The sequence below is a fragment of the Meriones unguiculatus genome, chromosome 3, assembly GCF_030254825.1.
Source record: "Meriones unguiculatus strain TT.TT164.6M chromosome 3, Bangor_MerUng_6.1, whole genome shotgun sequence".
Classification (NCBI taxonomy): domain Eukaryota; kingdom Metazoa; phylum Chordata; class Mammalia; order Rodentia; family Muridae; genus Meriones; species Meriones unguiculatus.
Genome location: NC_083351.1, coordinates 26088196 through 26115528, shown reverse-complemented (window position 1 = coordinate 26115528; position 27333 = coordinate 26088196). Strand labels below are relative to the sequence as shown.

General features: G+C 51.3%; 1 protein-coding gene and 1 long non-coding RNA gene across 3 annotated transcripts; one reads left to right on the top strand and one right to left on the bottom strand.

Annotated features, from left to right (window-relative positions):
• Positions 1 to 804: 804 nt before the first annotated feature.
• Zc3h12a (zinc finger CCCH-type containing 12A) lies at positions 805 to 9475 on the bottom strand. 2 transcript variants are annotated; one of them, XM_021627070.2, is made up of 6 exons: positions 9340 to 9475; positions 8191 to 8674; positions 4074 to 4213; positions 3061 to 3295; positions 2506 to 2612; positions 805 to 2329 (listed from the first exon to the last, which is right to left on the bottom strand). In XM_021627070.2, exons 2-6 carry the CDS (start codon positions 8631 to 8633, stop codon positions 1464 to 1466), a joined length of 1791 nt encoding a protein of 596 aa, XP_021482745.1. In that variant the 5' UTR covers positions 8634 to 8674; positions 9340 to 9475; the 3' UTR covers positions 805 to 1463. The 2 variants fall into 2 exon arrangements, with proteins under 2 accessions (XP_021482745.1, XP_021482761.1); XM_021627086.2 differs by having other exon boundaries at positions 8191 to 8837; positions 9340 to 9424.
• On the top strand, positions 9471 to 27333 carry LOC132653004 (uncharacterized). Its single transcript, XR_009590609.1, has 2 exons — positions 9471 to 10355; positions 27116 to 27333. It is a non-coding gene; the product is annotated as an uncharacterized LOC132653004 (long non-coding RNA).

Here is a 27333-nt window from a genome sequence, read left to right as displayed (position 1 = left end):
CTTTCATTTTAAAATATTTAATACTCATGTTCCTTTTTGAGGTTGGAGCCGGGAGGAGGATGGAGGGAGGGATCATCCTGCCTGGGCTTGCCTAGGGCTGATGGGTAGTTTGACGTGGAGGATGGGGTCAGCCCTGTGAGCCCGCCCACGGGAGTCACACTCATTGAGGATGCTTAATGAGCACTTCCTGTGTGGCAGGAGGCGGGTCACACACCCAGCATGCATCGTCTGAGTCGTCATGACAAGCCTGTAAGCTAGCCGTCATTAATATCCCCATTTCACAGGTGAGGAAACTGAGGCCTGGGAAGGTCAGTCCCTTGCTCCAGCTGGTGGAGTCAGTGGCAGGGCCTCCCCCACCCTGCCCTGTAACCCTGGTTCTTTGGACACAACAGCAGATCTGGGTGGTCCCTGAGTGCATCACCCAAGGACTCCCTTACCACTCAGACCCCCCCACCCCCATCCCTTACAGCTAAAATCTGCCAGGTCATTTCCCTGTGTCCTACCCTCAATTCTTGTCAGCACAGAAAAGTGGAACAGCTCCATCCTGCCACTGCCCCAGTGTCACCCTATGCAGCTGAAGCCACAGGGCTCTCTGCTTCCTGCACCTGTCACCTGCTGTGTCCAAGGCCACCTCACCTCCTATCCAAGCCCAGCTCTATGGGACCAACTGCCTCTGGAAACCCTCCTTTCGGGACAGAGTGAACTCAAATGGCTCCCCCAGGGTAGAAGTTGAGGCCACCTGCCGATTGGCTGGTGGCCGCAGAACAGCTTTACCTCACCCAGCACACCAAAAAAAGGCAACTGTAAAGGACTCCTGATATCCTTTATTTTTGTCATTCTTTTCACTTAGAACACTTAAAGTTTGTATCTGTACACAGCATACGTGTATCCTCCCACCCGAGGGAAGGGTCAAGTGTGGGAACAGAGGCTCTGCCTTGGAGCCCTGGTCGGGGCGAAAGGGTAGTCGGGCAGAGCGGGCGGGTGGGTTATAAGAAGCATCTTGCTTACTAATATGAAGCCTCACGCCCCGTGAACAGGGATGAGGCTGCATTGGCTTGAGAGGGGCCTTAGAGCGCAGGCACATGGTGCCCAACTAGCCGGTGGTGCCGGCATCCCAGGGACAGGGTGGAGGGTGGGGCCCAGCTCAGGCTTCTGCAACCCTAGGCCTCCCTCCCCGCCCTCTGAGAAAAATAAAAAGAGGGTTTGGGCATCAGCCACGGACGGACGGCCTGACCGGCAGCGTCTCCTTAAATGACAGAGATACAATGTGTATCAACAGGGTGATCGCTTCTGACCCATGCGGGATCGATAGAAGGGCCGCAGGGCCAGAACCAATCCTATGGTATCTTTGGTTTGAGGATTCCCTTGCCTGTTCCACTCGTCCCTCTGTCCAGCTTCCAGGGTGGGCCAGGGGCTGGAGCCTGATCTGTGATGCCTGATAGCTCCCTGAGCCACCTTCTGGCTTACTCACTGAGGTGCTGGGACTTGTAAGAAAGGATCTTAGCGGCCAGCTCCTGGGGGTCCAGGACCTGAGGGAAGCGCCCCATCACAGCTTCTACCAGGTGTGGGGGAAAGACTCCGCACAACTTGGTATACACACCAGCTCTTTCTTTGGCTAGGTCATTCACCCTGCCCCAGGGGCTCCCACCAGCCCCTGGGCTGGGCCTCTGGGGCTCCTGAAGGACTGGGGTGGGTGGGGGCAACGGGTATGGCTCGGACCAGTACTCTCTGGCTGGATAGGTAGGGGGTGGGGGCACATAGTCAGCGGGGACACTGAAGTGGCCAGCACCCATGGCTTGTCTATAGGGAGAAAAGGCAGGTGCTGCTGGGAGCTCAGACCCATAGGTATGATACCCAGCGTAAGGGCCCCGAGTGGGGCCCGACTCTCCAGGACTGCCTCCTCGCACCCCCCATAATTCTGACATCTGGCTCTCTAGGGAGCCAATACCAGAATCGAGGCACTCCTGGGAGGTGTATGGGAGCGAGTCCAGGGTGTGTGGAAGCCACTCTGTGGGCCCAAAGCTGCTCCCACTAACAGGGAGGCTCCTGCCAGCTGGGGCAAAGGTCTGTGTTGAGCCTTCCTGGTGGGGGCCTGGGGATGATCTGGCCCCCATTTTTTTCCCATCCAGGCTGCCTTGTTCAGCCTCTGTGGACACAGGGCTGGACTGAGAGGCAGGGGAAGGCCTCTGGCCACTTTTGTCCTTGACTGGAGTCCTGGGGGGTGAGAGCAGGGCATTAGCACGGAGCTCATCAGCCACGGAGCGCTGGGGGCGGCTTGGCCGCTCAGGGTGGAAGAACCGGCACTTGATTCCGTAGGTACACTTCCTCCCTGCAAGAAGAGCAGAAGGAGTCTCTGAATGCGGCCCGAGTTAGAGGCACAGAAGACTTAGGATTTAGGTGGTCTAGTACAAGGAAGCCACCAGGGCACAAGAAGGCCTAGGTGGAGGGGCAGGCAAGAGGAAAAGCAGGGCAAAAAAGGCTATTGGGGATGGAGCTGGGTCTCACCATAGGGGCATGGCTGCTTCCTGTGTTCAGAAGGCAGTGGTTTCTTACGGAGGAAGTTGTCCAGGCTAGGCCCATGCCGTCCTAAGGGGTCGTCAGGGGGCATGAATCTGTGGTAGGTGAAAGGAATTCTCAGGAGACAGAAGTCACAAGGAGGGTCCAAGGAAAGGGCTATATAGCCTGTCTGCAGGATGCCCCAAAAGTCTTCTGCGTTTGCAGTTGGGGCACTCCAAAGGAGAAGGAGGAGATCCCTCAGTCCAGAAGGGATAGCCCAGGGTCACCTTCAGGGCATTCCCTAGGTCAGGAGCTCTCAGGCTACCAGGAGGCCACAAGCTAACTGCATCTTGGGATGCATGCTGCTGTGGACTTACTCAAGAGAGCCATCTAGGAGCTTATTGGGCCTGTCTCAAGCTAGCTCCAATCCCTAGTCCTCTATCAAGAAGCTCCACCGGCCCCCGCCTTCTCTCTGCTACTCACGTCACCCCCAAAGCTGCAACCCAGACCATGGATCCAGCGGAGTCCACCCCGGGATCTCCCAGTCCTCCAGCAGGAACGTACTTGTCATTGACAAAGGAGTACATGAGCAGCCGCTCCTCAATGAAGCGCTTCCACTCTTGCCTCTCGCCTTGGAGGTCCCGGTATGTGTCATTGGAGACTATCACCCCATCGGATTCGAAGCCCAGCTTTACAATGAAGCGGTCATCGTAGCACACCACACGCTTGCCACCTACACGCCTAGACGGCGTGAACACCAGGATCTTCTTTTTCTCTAGCTCCCGCAGAATGTGCTGGTCTGGGGGATAACAGAGAGGCAGGTCAGGGCCCATTGGGGACCTCGAGACAGACCACAGGGCTCCGTGGCGCATGGTGGCCAGGCTCAGAGGCTGTTCACACCAGTTGCAAGAGGCCAGGAACCAGCCGTGGGGAAACTAAGTTCACCTGCATGCAGGACCATCACGTTCAGCAACAGACAGTGCGGAGCCTGGAGTGGCTCTTCCTGCCTCCCCTCTGGCTTGTGTGCCTTGCCTGCGCCCCTCGGGTCTAGGAAGAAGGGTCTTGGCGCTGTCCCCTGCGTACCCAGCTCTGTTCGGAAGAGGTCCAGGAGCCCCTAGCCTGGCCCCGATTTGCAGACTTCTAAAACAGCTGGGTCTTGTCACTCCCTCCTCACGAGGGGGGTGGCTGCAGTGGGCATCCACACCGCGCTGGGTTGCGCACATCTGTACCCTCTCAACTGCTCCTTCAGCAGTGTCTGCCAGCACACCCCCACCCTGCCCCATTTCACAGCCGAAGAGCCGATGGCTTGTGGCGACTTAAGGCCCTGGCCTGGGGTACTTGGGGCCAAGCATCTCACCCTGTTTTCTTGGCCCAGCTCCCACAGTCTCAATCATGAAGCTATCCTGCCCCTCTGCAACTGGGTATATTGGAGGATGAGGGAGACACCTGGAGACTATACCAGGTGACTTCTAGCTGTGCTGCTCAAGGCAACAGGAATTGGAAAGAAGGCTGGTTCTTGCTTACAGCACCAGGGTCCCTGGTAGCGAGGCTGTCCCACTTCCACTGGGCACATATACCTGTGATGGGCACATCTTGCCGAGACTGTTCCTTCCTCCAGGACGGTACAAACACGGTGATGTCTGTATGGCCCCGCTCCAGAAACCAGTTCACAGCCAGCAGAATGCCCCGGCAAGAGAAGACGTCCTTGTTCCCGTGGCTGGCAGAGGAGGGACAGGTTAGCTCACAGGGCGGCCAGTCTGTGCTCACCCAGGACCAAGCAGAAGTGAGAAGTGGGCCATACTCTAGTCCTGCCTGCTGGGTAGCTGCAGGGCTTAGCCCATGGCCCTTTGCCAGCGGGGCCTAAGGCCCTGTCCCTGGGTCAGTTTCCACAGTGCCTGATGGCCAGCCCCAGTTGGGACTTTCCCTAAGATTCCAGCTCCTGAAAGTGTGGACCCACCCAGGAATCTAGCCACACTGGCTCCCCATGCAGAGGGGCAGGGTCAGGCCATTTGCAACACACCTGGGGGTGGGGAAAGGAGGCTTGGGGATCCTGCCCCACCCAAGCTGCAGGGACCACGGGGACATAGATGTGCACATGGAGGCTGAGTCACCTCTTTCCCTCAACACTACAAAGCAGGGAGGCACAAGCGGAGGAGGCAGGGGAGGCACCAGCCATGTTAAGCGGGAGAAACCAGACTGTTCCGGATTAAAGTTCAGTCTGTGCACAAGGTCTCAGCTTGAGTCCCCAGAGGGTACAGGGAAGGAACTCGGGGTGTCACCCTTCCACCAAGGGGTCAGGAAATAACAGAGCCAGGAGGCACTCCTGCAAGTTACCTGCAGGTGAAAACTGAAGCCAGGAGCTTTTCAGTGTGAAAGTGAAAGGCCACCTCTTTTCCTCAGAGGCTGGTTCCCTGCAAGCCTGCCCATCCCTGTACAACCCCCACCCCACTGCCTCAGGGAGGGCGTGACTCCTGGCAGAAAGACGGGCAGGAAATTGCTGGGGAACTCTTGCTCGATCACAGGGACAGCTGGGGCATCAGACCTTCGCCTTGTTCTACCTCAACATGGCTTTCCTCAGAAGCAGCTTAGCTGCTTGCCCTGGTCCGCATCTCTTCCCGTATTCATGGTGGACAGCGGCTTTCTTAGACAAGCCAGTTCATGCCAGGGTGATAAACTCTGAGGCAAAAGACAGCTGGCAAGGTGGATTTCCTGGGAGTGCTGAAGGAGGACTGGGGGCTTGGGGCTCTCTCCCCAGCATGCTCTGCCTCTTGTCAGCCCCATAGCGAGAGATTCACACAACTCATTTGACAAATAAAACAGAATAAATGTTACGCAAAAGAGGCAAGTCCATGGCAGACCACATCCTGTGGGGTAGCTTTGGGAGAGCGATAGCTGGAGCCCCAAGAGGACACAGAGTGGGAAGTGGGACAGCTCGAGTCATGGAGGCTCCAAGGTCTGGAGGTCTCTCAATTGTGTAAGAAACAAAGTTCATCCCCAAGGTAGCACTCATTCGCTTCTGGTCCCGTGTCCCATGCAGCCATAGTGGGGGCCGCAAACCTGGCCTTCCTGTGCTTCCCACTCAATCATCCATCAGCAAGCCTACAAGAAGTACACCGCCATTACCATCCCCTTCCCCTCTGTTCACACGGTCCAGAGGGGGTAACCAGGCCCACACTGGAGCCAGTGATCAGAACTACTCTGTTGTTACTTAGGTACCAATAGCTCTGATAGTTGGGAAAGGCACAGAGTCCACCTAGACCATTGCTTTCCGTGCTGGCAGGGAAGTTTCCAACACTCTAGAAGTTACCTGGCTAGTGCCAATAGGTGAAAACTGAAGCCAGGTGTGGGGCTACTGGATTGAGCCCTGTCAAAACACCTGAAGTTTACATGAGAGAAAAGCAGTTTCTCAACTCAAGTGTCCATGATGTGCATTCTGCATATGGAGAGGAACGTGCATTCCTGCAGCCAGAGAGGTGATGGGCAGTTCTCAGGAAATTCCTGCTCTTCCCTCTGGAAGCCAGGTGACATGTCAAAACCCTTGAGAAGTCCTCCCTCAATAGCCAGGACAGGTCCCAGGCGGTGGCCTCACAATGCCCGGTGCTGCCCCATCACACTGTCTCCCCCAGACATGAGGTAGGTATCTGCCCCATGGCTCGTGTCCACATGTCCTCTGACCTCTCTGTGGATTCATGGGCCACTCCCAGACCAGCAAAGTCAAGTCTAAGGATCTCAAGATGCCAGGGTTCTATGGCTGTGTACTGCCTCTGGGTATTTAAAACCCTGGCTGGGGATGCCTACTCCCAGCAGTGCTGGCAGTGGAATGTTCCCTCAGCAGGTAGTCAGAGCCTTATTCTTGGCAGGGAGAACACTTGAGGCCTGAGGCCCAGAACGCCTGGACAACCCATTCAGCTCAATGCAATGCAGGAAGCTTGGTTGGCCCAGGCAAACCAACTTCCTCCCACCCACAAAGTCCTGCTGGCCCACAGATTAGGGGCCCCAGTCTGATGGGCTGTGTATGTAGAAGACTCCAGTTCCTGCCCAAGGACAAGGCAGGGCTAGTCTCCCCAGGTGAAAAGAACTGCCTGGGCTGGGCCCAGTGGAGGAAAATTCCCTTAGAAGGAAACAAGAGGTGAATTTCCCCACGATTTGCATATGGTGGGGGCTAGCTGGGCCTGCCCTTGTGTGTGTGGGGAGCAGCAGGGTAGGAACCAAGCAGCTGCTGAGACAGGAAGTGTGAGGCTGGAATTCCCCTTCCGAGGCCACCCCAGCTCAGAAACCCCCAGCAGATAGGCAGGCGGGCAGGCAAGGCGGCAGACAGTGGCTGTCTGTCTCTTGGGTATCAGCTCTCCTGAACCCCTCCGCTACTGCCCCTCCCCCTTTCCAGGCCCCTCCTTTCCCTGCCCAGAATACAAATACACACAGCACATGGCTGTCCACAAGACTCAGAACAACCAGCCCATGACTCCTAGGGGAAGTCAGACCTAATTCCTACTCTAGCTCAGAAACTCGGAGCAAAGTCCAGATTCTGAAGGTACCAGTTTGACCCACCACCCTCTGGCATGGAAGCCAGCATTTCTCCGTCTTCTACCCAGGATCAGACCATTTTAAAGATGTGAAGACAGACCAAAGATGATAGAAGAGGGCTGCCCCCATGTATCAACTAAGCAGGGCCAGCTGGACAGCTCACTTGACCTAGCTGGGCGGGGAGTAGGTGGGGCCAAATGCCAGGTAGGAAAGACGCTGACATCATGACAAGTTGGGCAGTCCACTTGGGAGAGCCCTCAGGGAAACTGGAAAGATTTTCCCCTCTTCCTGTTCTCTTGCAGGGGTCTCCCCGTGTCCCTGCCAACAGGAACTTTTCCTTGTGAGCAATCCACCCAGTCCTGACTCACCAGCCCGTTGTGCAGGGAACTGGGAGAAAGCAGGGCTAGAGGGTGCGGCCTCGATGGAAGGGAGAAGCCAGAGCTCCTTAAGGTCAGAGGTAGCCTGGCTCATAGTCTGTCTCCACCCCCACCCCACCCCATTCCCCAAGAGATAGGCAAAGGGGACAAGCATTGAGGTCTGGGAACCCCCAGAGATCAGACTAGTTCAAGCAGCTTTAGTCAGTACAGATCTCATCAGGGTTCACCTAAGCTCAGAGAGTCAGGCCACCTGCTCACACGCATCTGAAGAGCCATATCTGGCCAACAGGTTACAGCTGGTTAGGGCTAGGAAGTTCTCGATAACTAATAAGCTTTGCTTCTGTGGGAACTCGGTCTAGGAGAAAGAGTTCCCGGAGGACTCAGCCACTGAAAGGCAACAACAAATGTTCACTGAGTACTTGTAGCTCTCCATGTTCTGTGCAAAGCTTGACAGGAGAGTCAAGAAATGGCTCAACCGACTAAGTAACTGGCTCCCAGAAAGCTCTTGGGTCCACAGGCTAATCCCTTATACTGTCCTGCCTCGTGTCCTAGGCAAGGAGAAGACTGGTGTCAGGAGAGACCATGGCACAAGGTCCACTCCGGGTTTGAATCCTTGCTTCCCATTTAGCAAGGGGCGTGACTCTGGGCAAGGGTTTGAGCTTCCGTTTTCCTTCTTATGCCATTTATGAAACACCCCAAGGAAGTCTTTGAGGCTTAAGGGATCCTCCTGGCACATGGTGGGACCTCTCAGAGAGCTTTTGCATTTCCTCACCAGTCCACAAGTGACACGTACCTCATGGCCACATTGCTTCCATCGATGACCACAGGCCTCAGGTCACTGCCCTCCTTGTCCTCCTCTGGGAGTGAGGGTTCTAGAGTGGAAGGCTTGGGAGCGCTTCCACCTCGGGGCACCAAGGGGGGCTGGGGGCAGGGGTCTGTCGAGGCCTGGCACTCTCGCTCTGCCGCTGAACCATGCTTCACCAGTTCTCCCAGCACTGTGTTGGTGTCTGCTTGGACGCCCAGCTTCTGCAGGACACTGTGGATCTCAGAGGACGAGTAGCCCAGTTTACGGAAAAAGTCCACCTTCATCTGCAGCTCGGAAGCACAAGCCTCTTTGGCTACAGGATCCTGGGCTGGCTGAGGGCGACCCCGGCAGCTGTGGCTGTCCTCAAGACTCCATAGACTCATGGTGGGGCTGGCTTCTCGGACAGGATTCTTTTCACAGGGGTCACTCATATTTCAGATTCCTGGAAGGCGTCCATCACAGCTCCTATTGACTGGACCAGAGGGTTAGGGGGCAAGGAATGCCCAATGGAGGTTTCTTTCCGCTTTTCTCCCCCACAGGATGAGGCAGCATGAACTGAAGTGACACTCTCTAAAGGCATCCTCACGTGTCAGCTCAAGCTGTGCTCTCAAGAACTCTTGGCAAGAAGTCTTATTCTTACATGGGGGAAACCGAGGCACAGGCAGTAAAAAAAAAATTGCTCAAGGTCATCAACTCATAGTTTGTGACACAAAAGTTTGAACTTGATCTGACTCCACCCCCAAACCCGTTCTGATCCGCCAACTCAAGGGACCCAAGAGGCAGGGGCGGGGCTCTCAGAAGGAAACCGGGGACTGGAAGTGCGCAAGGGATCCAGGGGCTTCCCCGTTGCGGCCACTGCCTTCGTCCCGAGTCTCAAACTAAGAAGCCCAGGGCCGGAGTCGTTCCGGGAAAGACAAGTTTCCAGGGTGACCCACGGGAAGAAAAGTTGCTGAGCGACTCTGGTTAGCTACGGGGCCCAGGGATGGGAGGCGGTCCCGGCTAGCGCCCCGCTGCGCCAGGTGCCCCAAGACACCCCGCTCCACGCACCAGGGTGAAGTCGGCGGGGTCCCGGCGGACCCTCCCGGGGCCGACCCCAAAGCAGCGCACCACCCGTCCCACGCCACAGCACTCACTTACCCCGCCGAGCGCCGGACGCCATCCGTAGCGCGTCCATGGAGCCGAGTCTCGGGCTCGGACGGCACTTTCGTAGCCGAGACAGGAGGGCAGGTGCTTTAAGGGCCGTGACGCGGAAGCCGGGCAGGGCCGCCGTCCCTTCCTGCTCCGCCCCGTTCCTACCCCGGCCCCGCCCCCGGTAGGCCCACGCTGGTCCCGCCCCGTCCTTGAACAGGCCCCGCCCAAGCACCTCTAGCCACGCCTCTGGCCACGCCAAGTCTGGGCGGCTCGGGAGCTCGTACCACCCGACTGCCCGAAGGCAGGAGCTGCAGAAGCAGGTTCTGTGCACCGTGCAAAACCGGAATAGAACGGCCTCGAAGGTTCAGTTCAACAACTTGACAGGTCCACCGGCCTGGTCCAGGCTTCCAGGTGAATAAGTGAGGCCACGGCCGTTGGAGGTCGCACCTCCCAGCCTGGTGGAGACCTCCACTTCAGTCACATAGCCTGTGACTGAAGCCCGTTCGGAGACGGACACTCAGGGCCAGAGACACTTTTCCTGAAGTAAATACCTTCCCAGGACAGGAAGGCTTCACCACCACAGATGCACGGTGGTGGAGGAAAAGCCAGGGAAAGGAGGGACAGTGACATTCATCTCGATGGGAGAGTTCATGAAGAATGCTGTCAAGCACACTGCAAAACTCATTCTGTCCCTTATTCTCAAGATGCGACAGGTCACTCACTGGTCCAGATCCCTCAGAGAAGCACAGCCTTTTACAGTATCTACCTGGGGCTTAGATGATGAGCAGATACTTGTGCTCATGGATCCGTTATTTCCTTCTCTCTGATACAAGGTCAAGCAACAAAGCCCATGCCCGCCTTAGACAATCCCGTGGCCTCTCTCCCTCAGCTTCCTGGGTTCTGCAGTTGCAGGTGTGAACTGTCACGCAGGCTCCATTTACCCCTGAGGAAAGCAGATGGAGCGGAAGGGCCTCAGAGAGACCAAGACCTTGAGGTCCCATTCCAGAGCTTCAGGGACCGCTGTGAGTGTTCTGGGAGCCACTAGTGACCTAGGGCGGAGGGAGCCTGGCTGTCAGTGTGTGTGCATGCACGTGTGTGTGTGTGTGTGTGTGTGTGAGAGAGAGAGAGAGAGAGATGCAGAGGAGAAGGAGAAAGGGAACCCTGGACCTGCACAGTGGAGGACAGCGCCTAATGCTTGCATATGGGGAAACTGAGGCCTGGGAAGCCAAAACACCCAAAACTAAGAAAGTGCTTATTACTGTATGCCAATACTTCAGTCTTATCACAGCTGCCTAATCAAATGAAGGTGTTCTCGAAGAACACTGGCTGTTTTAATATGGTTTATAGTAAAAGACACCACCAATACAACTGCACATGTTCAGCCCTAAGAGTGATAAAAACAGTTTTTATTGACTTATTTTTAAATTATTTTATTTATGTGCATGTGTGTTTTGCATGCCATGTGCATGCCTGGTGCCCCAGGAGGAAGAGGCTTAAGAGTCCTGGAACTGGGGTTACGGATGATTGTTGGCTGCACTGTGGGTGCTGGAAATCCAAGCAGGGTCCTTTGGAAGAGCAGCTAGTGCTCTTCAGCATTGAGCCATCTCTCCAGCTCGAAATAATACTTTTTAAAACCTTGGCTATGCTTTCTTTTGTGTTGTTTGTAAGGGTTCATTGTATTTACGTATATGAGTGTTTGCCTTGTGCGTAATCTTGTGTACCACGCATGCCTGGTGCCCTTGGAGATCAGAAAAAAAAAAAGGTGTCAGATCCCCTGGAACTGGAGTTATGGACTGAGTGAGCTGCCGTGTGAGAGCTGAATGGGGGTTCTCTGTAAGAGTAACAAGTGTTCATAATGATTGAGCCATCTCTTTAGCCCTGTTTTGGTTTTTGAGACTAGGTCTTACGGAGCCCAACCTAGCCTTGAATTCATTATGTAGCAGAGGCTATCCTTGAATCCTAACCCTCCACCCTCCAACTCTCACGTGCTGAGGTGATGAGGATGTGCCGCCGTGCCTGGCTTTTCACGTGTTCATCATTTAACTTGAAAAAATAGGCCAGTGTGGTGCCTTTGAAGACTTCTGGGTGCCCCTACTTGTCTGGAGGAAACTGCTGTCTTGAATCTGTGCCAGCCATTCCTCTCTGTTGCTCCCCTGTGTTAAGGCTGTGCTGTTTAGCTGCGCTTTCTGTTTAGAATTTTCAGTAAAAAGCTCCTTCTATGATAACATGGTTTTCCTTTCACACAGGCTTATCATGGTGAAAATCCATGTCTGTTACCTACATATTACACTTTATTTGTTTTTTTTTTTCCTGCCAAAATCATCCTGGTTCACGGAGAAACTCAGAACTGTTTAGCCCTTCAATTGTATCGGATGTTGTTTCTGTGATTTGGGTCTTATCTGTCTTATCCTTTAAAAAAAACAACAAGGTCTCATTATATAGCTTTAGCTCACTAGGAATTCATTATGTAAACCTGTCTGATCTCAAACCCACAGAAATGCACCTGCCTCTGCTTCCCAAAGGATGGGATTAAAGGCGTGCCCCGCCGTTCTTTTCTTTTCTTGCTTGCATATTTATCTGTTGGCAGTGTCTTGCTGTGTAGATCCTCCTGTCTTTGTTTCCTTGGTGCTGGGATTACTGACACCACCACGGCTTGTCGTCTTCATATCATTGGAGTGTTGAGAAATGTCACTCGGAGGCTGGGAAGGGTAAAGTTCAGGCCTGGAGTTGGTGGGGCTGGAAATTCTGCAGCCTTCCCTACTCCTTCTGTCTACCTCCCTCAGATGCCTGCTTGTGGAGGCTTCGAGAGGCTGCCAGAAAGAGGAAGTACACATGGCTGGTTGGTCCTGAGGTTGTTCCTGGAAGCTTACTGAATGTCATCAAGACACGTAGGCATGTGCTTGATTGGTACCTGGTTGTATTTGTTTGTGCTGGAGGGCTGAACGTAAAGGGAACCTAAAGCTTCCTTGCTGAGTGCCAGGAAGACTGGTGCTGGGCACGTGGCATGCTCATGGCCACTCCTGCTGAACTCAGCACACCGTCCCCCCACCTCCCGCACCCCTTCCTGCATCTGTGCTCCGTGTTAGTGAGCATCGTTCTCTGGCAACCACCTTTTAGATGGTGAGACTATTAAGTGACTTTTCTGAGCCAAGAACGGCTCCGCCGGCCCAGGGCCTCTTCTCGGGAGGGGATTAGACAGGGATTCCAGCAGTGTTCCCAGGCCCTGTGCTGCCTGGCACTTCACAGAGGCAGCTGGCAGGGCTGGCGATGAGTCATGCAGCTCCGGGTAAGCCACAGTCTCCCTCTCTTCCGGTTTGTGATGATGACTCCTTCCTGAGACACCCTCTTCTGCAGAAAGCCCTGGCTGCCCCACAGAAGCGTGTTCCATTTACAGCGGGGGTTTTGTAAGCTCTGGCCCAGTTCCCACGAAGCCCTGTGAATCTGATGATCCCAAACCCACACCCCACTCTGCCTCTTGCATGGAGCCTGTCTTGGAGGCTAGGCTTTGCCTCTTTCTTTCTAGAGCCTTCCTGTTTGTCACCCAGAGAAGATCTAGAAGCTTCCAGACTGCCACTCTTCAGGACTAAGCTGGGAAGGCTATAAAGGGAAAGGTCCCAGAAATGATCCCAGCTTAGTCTGGGAATGACAGAGGGCTGGGCCTTCTCTAGGGGGCTGAACAGTGACCCTCATGCCTTAGCTGAGTGGCTATGGGAGTGGCCCTGCCTCCTGCAAGCAGTGTGAGGGCCCTCCTGTGTTTTGAGTCTTTATGTGGGATCCAAGTTGGAATTTAAGCTGTCAGGCTTGCGCATCAACTTCATTTACCTGCTGAGCCATCTTGCTGGACCTCGTGTATATTTTAATTAAAAGGAAAAAATATTAAGGTTTTTATTTATTTATTTATTTATTTTTTGTTGCTTGAGTGTTTTGCATGCATGGATGTCTGTGTACCACATGCATGAAGTATTCAAGGAGGCCAGTAGAGGGCGCTGGATCCCTTGGAACTGGTGTTACAGGTTGCTGTGATCCCTGTCTATGGAGGAGCAGCCAGTGCTTAACTGCTAAGCCTTCTCTCTAGCCCCTGTTTTTAAGGGTAACTAAACAATTAACTTTTTTTTTTTTAAATTAGCTTCTCAAATGGGCCACAACATATTTGTATTACTAGCTTGTTTTAAAAATACTTTTTGTTTTGGTTTCTTGGTCCTTTTGAGACAAAGTTGTAATGGAAGTTTTGGTTTCTTTGCATGTTATGTAAATATGTTTTTGTTTTAGTCCCAAGTGTGGGATTTTAATTGGGCTATAGTTTGTCCACATCCGTTAATTGTCTGGTGCAGAACGTGGCTTTTGTCAGCTGGTAATGGCCTTTCCCGTGCAGCACAGAGAGGGGTATGGTCTAGGACTTAGAATATAAATATGAGTCCTAGAAAGAGATCGTGTGGTGTTTGGTGTGGTGTTTGGTATTGGTGTGTGGAGTGTAGTGTGTAACAGTTTGGAGAGACAGTGTTGCAGTTTGGAGCAGAGAGGAGGAGGGGAAAGAAACACTTCCGGGCACAGCAGCATGCCTGAGATTGCTACCTGAGTCTGCAGTTAATGGAGATTGGTATAGAGCCCTAAAAGAACCCCTTGACTCTAACTAGCTGGAAAAAGTAAAGGGGTCTGGGCCCCTCTCCCCACTAATTTTTTCTCTCTCCTAGTTAAGGTTTGGGGGTTGGTGGAAGAGAGGTAGAGGCCTAAATACCCCAAATAAAATAGAGCTACAGGTTGCTTTCTGCTATACAAAGTTTCACTATGTAGCCCTGGCTAGCCTAGAGCACATTCTGCTAGTGGTCCCCAACCTTCTAATGCTGGGACCCTTTAATAGAGTTTCCTCAGGTTGTGATGACTCTCAACCATAAAATTATTTTCGTTGCTGCTTCATTAGTATGATTTTGTTACTGTTATGAATCACAATGAAAGGGGTTGCAACCCACAGGTTGAGAACCACTGTATTGTATTGCTCAAGCTGGCCTCTAAAATTATGGCAATCCTCCCGCCTCTGCCTTTGCCTCCCGAGTGCTAGATCGCAGGCATGTGTCACTGTGCTTGGCTAAAAGCATTTGTTTCTTTGGAGCAGTGTCTGATCCTAGGGCTGGGACAGGGAAAGCGGTGCCTCCTAGTCCAGATACTTAGGATGGCTCCGACCACAGGAGAAAGGGTAAAGGGTGCTGGGCTGGTGGAGTGTTCCCAAGGGATGCAAAGCAGAATCTTTTCTTGTTTGTTTATTTGTTTGTTTTGGCTTTTTGAGACAGGGTTTCTCTGTGTAATAGCCTTGGCTGTCCTAGAACTCACTCCGTAAACCAGGCTGGCCTTGAACGCACAGAGATCCACCTCTGCCTCCCAAGTGCTGGGATTACGGGTGTGTGCCACCACGCCCAGCAAAGCAGAACATTTTGATTCTAGGTTCAGCTATCTCAAATAATAAGCTGAAGGGGGCTGGAGAGAGAGAGTTAAAAGCTCTGGCTGCTCTTTTAGAGGACCTGAATTTAATTACCAGCGCTCACGTGGTGGCTCACAGCCTATAGCTGCAATCTCAGGAGATTCGATGGATTGGACACCCTCTTCTTGTCTGTGTACGGAGACACACGCATGGTGCACAGACTTACATGCAGATAACCACCCGTACACATAAAACAAATCTGCCTGGTGGTGGTGGCACACACTTCTAATCCCAGGGCTCGGGAGGCAGAGGCAGGCAATTCTCTGTGAGTTTGAGGCCAGCCTGGTCCACAGAGTGAGATCCAGGACAGCCAGGGCTACACAGGGAAATCCTGTCTTGAAAAATAAAACAACAACAATAACAACAGCAAAGTTTTCTTTTTTCTTTTCCTCTTTCTTTCCTTTCCTTCTTCTCCTCTTCCCCCTCCTCTTCTTTTTGAAATAGGATCTTTCTATGTAGCCCTGGTTGGCCTAGACTTTGATGTAGACCAGGCTAGCCTTGAACTCACAGAATCCACCTGCCTCAGCCTACTGAATGCTGTGATTGGAAGCATTCGCCACCTCATTTGGCCCAGAATAAATATTAAAAAGAACAAGGTGGAAAGTGATTGAAGAAGACATGCAATGTGTTTTTCATACACACATATGGCTTGGGTGCTCACTTACACATGCACACACACACACACTGGAAAAAGAAAAAGCATGTGTTTTCTGAAGTTTACAAAAAGTGTACTTGGATGATTGGCCTGAGATCGTCATGTCTTCACTCCTCTCTCCTGGTTATTTGTTCTGTGTTAGACCCATGTGGAGACAACATCCAAAGTCTATACTTGAGGCCTCTTTGTCTGGGGCTTTGATGAGATGGTTTCTACTACGTGCTCTCCTACTTGCTGCTCTGGTCCATTTGCCTCGGCTCCCTTCTTCTTGACCCTGGAATGGCCCAGCAGGCTGGAAAGTCCCTGCAGGCTGGTCCACCGGAAACTGTTTTATAGGCCACAGACTGGCACATATGGGAGGTCTTGCCCTGGCTTGCTGGGTTCAGTTAGGTCACGCTAGGAACAGGGTGAGGCTAGCTTTCTCCACCCCCTGCATCCCTGGCCCTGTTTGTACAAAGCTGAGCATCAGCTGCACACTGAGCCCAAGTGCTCATGACTCTCCCCCGGCCTCCCCACCCCACCCTACCCCACCCCAATGCCAAACAGCAAGTGCTGTCTGGAGATCGAAGTTGAAGGGTTTAATGTCAACAAGCATGTACATCCTTCATAGGTGAGTTTCACCTGGTTTTGAACCTCCAAGAAGAGGTGGCCCTGAAGGCAGGTAAAAGGCTGACTGGCGGTCACCCAAATCACTGCTCGGAAGGGCTCAGAGAGGATCATGGGAGTCCTGAGTGTGTAGAGCAGGGTTGGGTCCCAACTAGAGGTTGAATTCCCTCACTCCAGAAATCTACAGGAAGCTTCTAGAAGACATGTTGTTTCCCTAGGGCGTCTGGCTGAGTTGGCCTGCTGTGGAGAGCTCTGGCTGCTTGGAGAATGTCCTTGCTGACTTGCCAGCCAAGGCACTGCCCTCTCCCCTCTGCCTGTGGCTGCTGAGGACTGGCCAAGTCCCACCCCTGGTGAACTGGTGTGAGAGAGTGCCCTAGTAGCTCTCATGGTGCTTTGCTCTGTGCCCACCTCTGCTGCCCACATTTTCCAAGCCCCGCTCACAGATTTCCCGTTTGAAAAGGCTGTGCATGTGCCTGGGAACTCGAAGCTGGAGGGAATCTCAGGGCTCAAGGAATCGGGGCACTCCAGATAAGCTGCCTGTGAGGATAACCACAGGAATGGAGGACGGAGTGGGGCTAGGAAGGACAGGTCCTTGTAGGATCTGGGGTGTCCTGTGCTGACATCAGCTCATGTGAGCCTCCTTCATGGTCACACTCAGTTAAGTGTCATCATTGCAGCACCCCACAAACCCTGGGGTTCACCAACATGTGATTCTTCTGGTAAGAAGCCAGTGTTTGCCTCTGCAGTACCCTTTGTCCTGCACCCCGCCTAACCGGGGATTTCCGTGACCAAGCCATGTGACTTGGTCAGAAGTGACCCCTCAAGGGGAGGGGTCTGGTCTCCATAAGCACGCTAGAAATCTCATCCTGCAGGCTATAATCATTGGTCCAGAAAATATGCAAGCCCAACTTGGATGAGCTGGAGATAATCAGTGTGTCTCAATTCTAGGTCTTTTCTTTTTGATAGCTGAGAGAGAAACTGCTTTCCGCTCACTAGGGACGAGGAAAGCCAGCGATGCCTGGAATTTTTTTTTTGTTGTTGTTGGAATCATCACAAAAGGTGAAGATGACACTCATAAAAAGCACGGGATGTTTGGAACAGCTGCTGGATCAAGCTTTTCCTGAGGCTATCCCCAGTTCTAGGCTTTCGGGCGCTATCTGCCTGTAAATATTGTTACTCACAGTTTAAAAATCCTTTCTAATAAGAAGTCATTACTTAATAATTATGAAGTGTGTAATAATTACCTCAACAGAGCTTAGGATAAAGTCTTATAAATTATGAGGGCTGTGTTTGGAAACAGCACACCAGGCACACAGTAAAAGGCAGCAAACTGCCAGTGAGGTTCAACCTTGGCTGTTTGGTCACACAGTCCAACTAGAAAAGCCGTGAGACTTGCTCAGGGTTTTCTAGTGCTAGCAAGCCCTCCTCCTCCCTTCCCGTTTATTATCAATATAAATATCATTGCTTGTTTGTTTTGAAACGGGGTTTCATGTAGCCCAGGCTGGCCCCCAAATCATTATGTTGTGGAAAATAACCTTGAACTTCTGAGTCTCCACTCACTGAGTGCTGGGATTACATGTGTGTCTGGGCCACTATGCCTGTTTTTTTTTAATGCGGTACTGGTGTTTGAACCCAGAGCTTTGTGCATGCTGGACAAACACTTTGCCAGCTCATCGGCATCTCCATCCCCCACCCCCCATTGCTGTTCATCATGTTTCTCTGCATCCTCAGAGAAACCATCACTACACATTCTCCTCCTTTGCTGTTTTTCCCCACAGGAGGATGACAACAATTCCTTTTGTTTTCCAAATAGGAAAGCAGAAACCCAGAGTGGGCTGAAGGTTGCTCAAAGGTCACACAGCGTGGTGGTTGTAGAGGCCAAGGCCACAAATGTCCTGTATGCATTTTGCCTTGCCCCCTGTACTAGCTGCCTCTCCTCCATTTGCTTGGCCTGCTAGGGGCCTGCTGTGGCCTTCCTTCGCAGCCACTGAGTAACTGAAGAATTGCAGAGAGCAGAAGGGGACTATGACACCTTACATGGGAAGAGCTACTGAGCCCTTTCTTAGAAGCTCAGAAATTCTAGAGCCTTCAACAGAGAGACCGTGCTGGTGCTGCTCTACCTGAGGCCTCTTTCTTTTCTTGTCTCTTCTTTTCTCTTCTTTTCTCTTCTTTCTTTCCTTCTTTCCTTCTTTCCTTCTTTCCTTCTTTCTTTCTTTCTTTCTTTCTTTCTTTCTTTCTTTCTTTCTTTCTTTCTTTCTTTCTTCCTTCCTTCCTTCCTTCCTTCCTTCCTTCCTTCCTTCCTCACTTATTTATTTATTTATTTATTTATTTATTTATTTATTTATTATGTATGCAGTTGTTCTACCTGCATGTGTGCCTGCAAGCCAGAAGAGGGCGCCAGATCTCATTATTGATAGGTTATGAGCCACCATGTGGTTGCTGGGAATTGAACTTAGGACCCTGGAAGAGCAGCCAGTGCTCCTAACTGCTGATCCATCTCTCCAGCCCCTGCATGTGAGGTTTCTAAACACACAACAATAAGGACTAAAACTCAGAATCAAATGTGTAAGGACTCTGCCGTGTTTGTGGCAGAGCTTGCCTGAGTTGCACCGCAGCCCTGGTTCTGTGCACACAACACGTGGGCCTTTCACCTTTGCACCCCAGTGAACTCCTCCTGAGGCACCCCTGCTCAACTTCAAGAGTTCTGTGTCCAACGCAGTGTTCTCACGGTGGGTGTGAGCCTTTACGCTCCTACAGACACATGCTGGTTTCTTTACGGAAGACAGAGACTTGTCGGAGCTTTCCCCAGCAAGTGTCAAGTCAGGCTGCCTTTGGGTCGGATTGCCTGAGGATGTTTCATTTTGAAAGTTGCTGCTTGAAGGCAGGCACAGCGGCACACGTTTTTAATCCCAACACGGGCAGGAAGGTCTCTGATTGGGGCCCCGGTCTGCTCTGTACACTGAGTTCCAGACCAGGCTTTCACCTTGACATCCTATCTCAGAACTAAGAATTCTTTAAAATTGCTGCTTGGGTTGCTGGCTCAAGTTTCACAAAAAGTCGTTAAGCAAAACCTGGTTTGGGATGAGGGCAGAATTCCCTATAGTTTCTGAAAGGCCTTAAATGTACCTCTGCTGCTTTTTTTTTTTTTTTTTTTTTTTTACAAAGTGGTGTTCTCAGCAAGACAAGTATAAAATGAAAACATTGATTGACTCTGAAAAATGTTGAAGAAGCCCCATATCCTGCCACGGCAGGTATTTAGCCAAGACTCGGCTCTTTATGTGACGTCAGCAAGCTTACCCATCAGGGAAATGGAGAATGGCTTTCATCTTTAGTAACTGATGAAACCTTATCAGTTGTTTCACAATAATCCTATTTCTCTCTCTCTCTCTCTTTCTCTCATTCTCTTCATGTGAGCCGGCACCATGGCATGAATACATGTGGAGGTCAGAGACAACATGTGGGAGTCAGTTTTTCTTCCATTAGTCGGGTCCTGGGGATCAGAATCTTTAGGCCTGGTGGCAGGAACCTCTACCCACTGGACCATCCTGCCAGCTCACAGGCCACTTCGGGTTGTTTTCTGTTCAGTAAGTGAAGTTTGCTGCTTCGTAGACTTTACATGAATTTTTATTAGGAAAAGCAGGGCCTATAGACAAGTGAATCACTGGCCACACGTGATTAGGGAGCCGAGCGGGTGCTGACAGTCTCATTAAAAATCGAAACAGTACACCTAAGAATTTAAAACATGGATGTCTTTCTTCTCATGTGCAGGCCTGGGATTCCTGCCACGTGTGTTTCTGTACTGTGATCTACTCCTGTTGTTTCTAGATGAAGAGATAGCAGCAAAGCTGTGGCTTCCTCCAATTACCCACGTGGCTCCGAGTGGCTGTGATTTCCCAAAGATGAAAAGCAAACACGGCCGCATTTCCCAGCCTGGTGCCCCTGTTTGAAGTACTGGAGATACTCGGATGCTCTCCTTGAAAGTTTCTAAACAGGTGTGGCACTAACAATGCAGGTGTGCGTGTTTACAACTAGAGTTCCCAGCGTTCCTAAAGAGTTGGCTTCTGTTCCTGCTGGGGGACCGGGAAGGGAGCTGAGCTCTCCAGGAAGGGTTCCCACAGACACGTGCTTGCATGTGCTCACACACACAGACAAGTTCTTCTTTGTCCTCTTGTTGTTTTAGACTCTGAATCCCAGGCTGCCCTTGCACTCATAGCAATTCTCTTGTCCCACAGCACCTGGCTTTTGGTTCTTTGTCTCCTCCTCCCCCTCCTCTTCTTCCGCAGTGTTGAGGACATTTGCACATTTATTTTATTTTAAACTTTGTGCTGTGTGTGCACATGAGTGCAGGTCCCCACAGAGGCCAGAAGGACGCGGGATCCCCTGGAGCGAGAGTTACAGGGAGTGATAGTTCTCTACGAGAGCAATCAGCACTCTTAACTACTGAGCCATCTCTCTAGCCCCTGTTCGTTTGGCATGCTGTCTAGTTTTGTGTCAGCTTAGCAGGGGCTAGAGTCATCAGAGAGGAGGGAGGCTGGCCTGTGGGCTAGCCTGTGAAGGAGTTTTTAAAGTTGGTGATTGGCAGGGGAGGACCCAGCCTGCTGCCTGTGGTGCCACCCCTGGGCTGGTGGTCCTGGGTTCTATAAGAAAGCAAGCTGAGCACACGATGCTGAGCAAGCCAGTAAGCAGCAGTGGGTAACAGCTTCGCTCCTATCTCGTCATCTAGAAACAACAGAGTAGATCACACAGTACGGAAACACATGCTGCGGGAATCCCAGGCCTGCATATGAAAAGAGAGGCGTCCATGTTTTAAATTCTTCGGGGTGCTGTTTCCATACTGGCCTCTGCATCAGCTGCTGCCTCCAGGTTCCTGCCCTTTCCACTTCCTTCAGTGATGGACTTGGGAGGATAAGCCAAAGACACCCTTTCCTCCCCAACTTTCTTTTGGTCTTGGTGTTTCATTCATGGCAAGCAATAGTCACCCAAACACGCACATCTGTGTGCATGCCTGTATGTACATGCGTGTGTATGCGTGTGGAAGCCAGAGGATGATCTTGGATGTCAATCCTCGGGAACCATCCAACTTGTTTCTGAGACGGGGTCTGGGATGGGGACCCAGGGCTTCTGACTAGGCTATCTGGCTGACTGTCGAGCCCTTGGGATCTGCCTGTTTCTGCCTTACCAGAACTGGGATTATAAGTATGCATGATCATGCCTGGCTGTTAACAATGTGTGCTCCCCCTCAAACTCAGATCCTCACGCTTGCGGGATAAATATCAACGGGGCCATCTCCTCAGCCACGCATGAGGCTCTCTAGACAGCCAGGCCGCACTTGGATGTTCCTGTTTGAAGACACTCCACTGAGGTACTGCTATGCAATCTGGGTTCCTCAGCTGAACCAAACTGTAGATGAGGCTGGCTGTTCTTCCTCTGGCTGTTGGGTGCTGAGGTCTAGGCTATCTTCTGTCTTGAGCTGTCAAGAGCTCTTCGCTGTGTAAAGACAAGAGCACAGCAGGTGTGCTGGGCACATCACTATGACAGCATGCCTGAGTCTCAACTGGTCAAGAAGAGAGGTTGCCTTTTGGTTGGAGGTTTCAGCCATGGCTGCCAGGCTCCCACACCCTAGGGCCTATATCAAGGCATGGAGGGAGAATGGGGCATGTATTGGTCAGAGTTTTCTAAAGGAAAGACTGATAGAATGCATATGTGTGTACATATTAGAAGAGGATTTATGGGGCTGGAGAGATGGCTCAGCGGTTAAGAGCACTGGCTGCTCTTCCCAAGGACTCAGGTTCAATTCCCATCACCCACATGGCAACTCACACCTGTCTCACAACTCTAGTTCCAGAAGATCTGACACCCTCACATACATGTAGGCAAAACATCAACTCATATAAAATAAAAACAAATAAATCTTTTTTTTTTTTTTTAAGAACGTTTATTAGATTGGCCCACATGGTCCAGGTAGTTGCTGTCTCACAATGGAGGCTGAGATTTTGGATGCCTGGCTGCTCCCAACCTGGTGCTGAAGGCCTGGAGGATTCCTGGAGAGCTGCTGGTGTCCAGTCTGAGTCGGAAGCCTAAAGAAGCTGGCTCTAATACCGGCAAAGGAGTGACAGAACAGCAGGATAGATGGGCCTGGCAGTGAGATGAGAATGAGGCCAAACAGGCAAAATGCAGTTCCTTCCTTCCACATCCTTTTATCCAGGGACCAGAAGGTCCCATTCCCATTTAGGGTGGGTCCTCCCACTTCAAACAATCAGAACAAGAAAATCCCTTTAGGAATTCCTGGAGGCCTGTATTTTCATTGGTTTCATAGCCCATCAAATTGACAACCAAATTAACTATCAAGGGGTGAGATCAAGAGGCGTGGGCACAGGCTGAGAAGCTGCTCTCCTCATGGCAGCAGAAAGAGACAGGCAGGGCCGGGGTCCCACCAGCCCCTCTTCCTCCAGTAGATCCCACGGTTCCTGAAGGCTCCAAGGAGCTTCAGGTGCAAATGGCAGAGCGTCTGCTTGAGTCTGGCTCCCAAGGTGCTGCAGACTGGCCGCTTTTGTCTGGTGTCCCTCTGGCTGGTGAATTATTGGTCTTTTGTACTTGCTGAGTCCCAGGAGGCCCTTTAAAGACAAGGGAAATTAGCTCCTTACGAGAGTTTTCAAATATTTTCTTCTGATAGCTCTCTGCTACTTGACATTGAATACGGATTTCTGTTTTCTCTCTTGAACACTAGAAAAATGTTCAGTTTTGTGTAGACACCATCTATCATTTTCTTTGGCACTTTTGGGGGTCATGTATATTGAAATCAGGGCCTCTCACGTGTTAGGCAAGTACTCTACCATTGGGCTGTATCTTGAGTCCTCTAAATTAAACAAAAAAAGAACTCACACTTTATTTACTGTATGCGTGTGTATGTGTGCGCACACACACACACACACACACACACACACACACACACACACGAGTGTGAGTGTGCATGCCATAGTATATATGCGAGGTCAGAGGACAGCTTTGGAGAGCCAGTCCTCCTTCTTCCACTGTGTGGCTGCTGCAGACTGAGCTCACGTCATCAGGCTTGGTGGCCAGTGCCTTTCGATGCTGAGTTATCGCGATGCCTCCTCCTAAAACAAACAAACAAACAAACAAACAACAAAACGTTGGGCAGTGGTGGCACACACCCTTCGTTCCAGGACTTGGGAGACAGAGGCAGGTGGATCTCTGTGAGTTTAGAACGGGCCTGGTCTACAGGAAAAGCCATGCCTTCACAGAGAGATCCTGTCTCGAAAATCAAAACAAAAAGCAAACAAGCAAATATATGTATATACACAAATAGACACATACACAGAAATAATATGTGGAGGTCCGATAGATACATACACAGAAATAATATGTGGAGGTCCGAGGATAGATTTCAGGAATTGTTTTTCTCGTGCTAAGGCATCCCGAGAATAGACTCATCAGGCTCATAGGGCAAGCACTTTCCCCTGCGGAGGCATCTCAGAGCCCCCCACCCCCGTCCCTTTTTGTGGCAGTGGGGTAAGAGCTCAGAACCGAGGTCATCCTCAGACATACTCTGTAGCTGAGGATGACCTTGAATGTCTGTCTAGTCCTTCTGACTCCAACACCCAAGTGCAGGGATTGCGAGCATAGATTTAAAAAAAATTTTTTTTTGTGTGTGTGTCTTTAATCAATACAGCCTTATGGGTGTAAAAGCAATTTAGAATTATTTAACGAGGGGAATGACGCTAGGGTAGGCTGTGTGGTACTGTATGTATCAGGCGATAGGAGGGCGTGAGTCTCCTGTTCACAGTACAGTCTTCAGTGGTTCAGCTGGAAAGATTGATAAGTAAGTGTTTACCAGTTGATTAAAATGTGAAAACAGAGGCTAGTGCTGCCCGTAAAGGCAGGCTCCCGGCTGCTGTCCTGGAGCCTCAGGCTTCACAAAAGGGGGCTGGGCCTCCCCACCCTTACCTGTCACCTGGTCAAAATGACTTTACCTCTCTCTGTGGCTTTTTTCTCTTATTTACAAATGGATGGTGACAGAGACGTCTCCTAGGGCCTGAAGCTCATGCGATTGGAGAGCACTTCTTACAATTATAAAAGTAGAGCTGGGGTTGTAGCTCAATGGCAGAGCGCTTGCCTAGCATAAATGAAGCCCTGGGTTCGACCCCATAGCATCGCCAAACAAGAGTAAAAGTATAAAAATAGCAAGCGTAAAGCCCTAGATTCAATCCCCAGCACTGAAAAAAAAAAATGAGGGCGTGGGTTACTAGTGAGATGGCTTAGCGGTTAAGTGCACTGGTTATTCCAATAGGGGATCCAGGTTCAATTCCCAGCTCCCACATGGCAGCTCACTGTCTGTGACTCTGGTTCCAGGGAATCTGACACCCTCTTCCAGCTTCGGCAAGTTCCAGGCATGCACATGGCACACAGACACACACGAAGATAAAACATACATACACGTCATAGAATAAAATATATATATATATATATATATTTTTTTTTTTTCTGGGGAGAGGGGTTTAAGACAGGATTTCTCTGTGTAGCTCTGGCTGTCCTGGAACTACAGGCTGTAGACCAGGCTGACTTTGAACTCAGAAATTAGCCTGCCTCTCCTGGGATTAGAAGTGTCAGCTACCATTGCCGGACAAAATAATAAATTCTTAAAAATGGGGCTGGGGATGTGGCTCACTTCGGTGATCAGGCACTGTTCGGGTGAGTCTTGTATTCTTTGACATGTGAGAGACAGAGGGTAGAGGATCTGGAATTCAAGGCCGTTCTTAGTGAGTTTGAGGCTAGCCTGGGTTACATGAGACCCTGTCTCCAAAAGGAAAACAAGAGCCAACTGCGAAGTAAAACCTCCCGCTGCCCTGGGTTAAACTCCCCCAGCTTCATGACCAGCCCATCTGATGGAGGCTTTGGAAGTGGGATCAGCTCCTGCCTGTTGACTCTGCGCACCTGAGGCATACGGGAAGCATGACCTTCGCATGTGGCAGCTCGCCTGGAGTAGGCATGCTAACATGCTAACACTCCCGAGCGGAAGGAACTGGCAGACACCTCCCTGCAGTCATCCTTGAAGGGTGACCTTCCTGGCAGGCCAAGAAATGATGGGGAGGGCACCTATCTGCTTCTCCTTGGTTTTCAGATCTATGACCATCTGTGGTTCTTCATGGTCCAGGCCTCTGGTGTCCTTGTCTGTCCCCTTCCACCTTCAGCTCTCTTCTACTCTGAGGATGCTCAGAGTTGCTTGGAACGAACGTCTGTGCTGTTGGGCCTGGCAGCTCTCCCCTAGGCATTTGTGTGTGTGTGTGTGTGTGTGTGTGTGTGTGTGTGTGTGTGTGTGAAGGCGGGCATGAGGAGTTGCTATGGTATCCGCTGGTGTCTGGCACTCTGTGCATGTCATCTGTTCACCAAGGTTACTAGTGGGTTGTTGTTCCTCATACTTGGGGACACAGAGGTTCCATATGCACCTGCTAGCTGGTGGACATGCCATGTTTTCTTCAGCAGAGGTAGCCAAGGTGCAGAAGGCATGTGCACTAACATGTAGAAGACCCAAGAGTGCCCAGTACCCTACTTTCTTTCTCTCTCTCTCTCTCTCTCTCTCTCTCTCTCTCTCTCTCTCTTTCTTTCTTTCTTTCTTTCTCTGTGAGACAGGGTCTCTATGTAGTTCTAACTATCCTGCAACTCATTAAGTAGACCAGGCTGGTCTCAAACTCACAGAGATCTGCCTGCCTCTGCTTCCCAAGTGCTAGGATTTAAAGGAGTGGGCCACCACGTCCAATGCATCCAGGCTGCTCTTTTAAATGACCAAACCAGGGCCCAAAACACCCAGAGCAGACACAAAGATTAAAAGATTTTGCAGGCTCTGACTGAAGGTTTGCTCTAAATCCATAGTAAGAGGGCTGTTCCAAATTAAAATGGCCTCCCTCACCCCCCCCCCTCACGCCTATGGAAGTGTAATGCAGATGGGGGGGTGATAGCTGTGGAGGTGCATTCACTTCTGTTTGTCATTTGTTTGAGGAAGCAGGAGGAACTAGAGTCTAACTTTTGAAGGGCGAAGGACACGGGAACTGGGGACATTGTCCTCGGAGAGAAGACTCAGATCGGCAGAGCAGGAGGAGCAGCGTAGTTTTGCCTGGCACCCACCAAGATAACAGGGGGCTGAGAAATAACTCTGCCTGTCAGTTCTATCTCATCATGTGAAGGAGCCCCCCTCCCCAAGGTAGTGAGTTTCCCAGTGCCAAAGGTATAAGAAGAGTGAGAACAGGGTTCCTGGCAGCCGTTTTCAGGTGGCTTTAACATGAATACTAGACCCTACTCATAAAAATTCCTGCTGGATAACTACACAGGATTGTCAACAAAGCTGAGACCCACAGTTCCTCTCTTTTAAGTTTCACCTTAAAAAATAAGTGATGGACCGGGTGCGGTGCCACTCACCTTTAATCCTAGCACTTAGGGAGGCAGAGGCAGGTAGATCTCTGTGAGTTTGAGGCCAGGCTGGTCCTACAGAGAGTGTCCAGGATAGCCAAGGCTACACAGAGAAACTCTGTCTCGGGGACGAGGTGGGGGGTAGTGATGAAACCAGGACTAACTTACAATCCATGTAGACTTTTAAGAAAGATAATGTCATTCTTTTAGAAAGTTTTTATTCTTATTTTGTGGGCATAGGTGTTTTGTCTGCATGTATGTATGTGAGCCATGTGCCTGAAGAGGCCAGAGGAAGGAGTTACAGAGAGCTGCCATGTGGGTGCTGGGAAATGGAACTCCGGTTTTCTAGAAGAGCAGCCAGAGCTCATAACTCCACTGAGCCATGTCTCCAGCTCCCCCCTTCTTAAGGAGCCTCATACATAATGGGATGGTCCCTGAACATTTTATGTTGCCAAGGATGACTTTGACCTTCTGTTTCTGCCTTCGCCTTTAGGTGCCGGGAGGACGGGCCCTACCATGCCTGGTTGATGTAGTGCTGGGCGTCGAACTCAAGATTTTGTATATGCTAGGCAAGCACTTTACCAACTGATCCATATCCCTAACTCCCTGCTCTCTTTCTTTGACAGGGTCTCACACTGTAGCCTAGGCCCGTCTGGAATTCGCTGTAGGGCTGCAAAGTTGCCACAATCCGCCTGCCTGCCTTGTCTTCCTGAGCGCTGGGACTGCAGACATGAGACATAGACGCCTCTTGTCTGTGTATGTTGAATGGCTCCTTTCCCCTTCCTGCAAGGTTGTCTTTCGGTTGGGTAAAATGAAGCAGGCCGCTGGAGAGGCCCTTTGACAA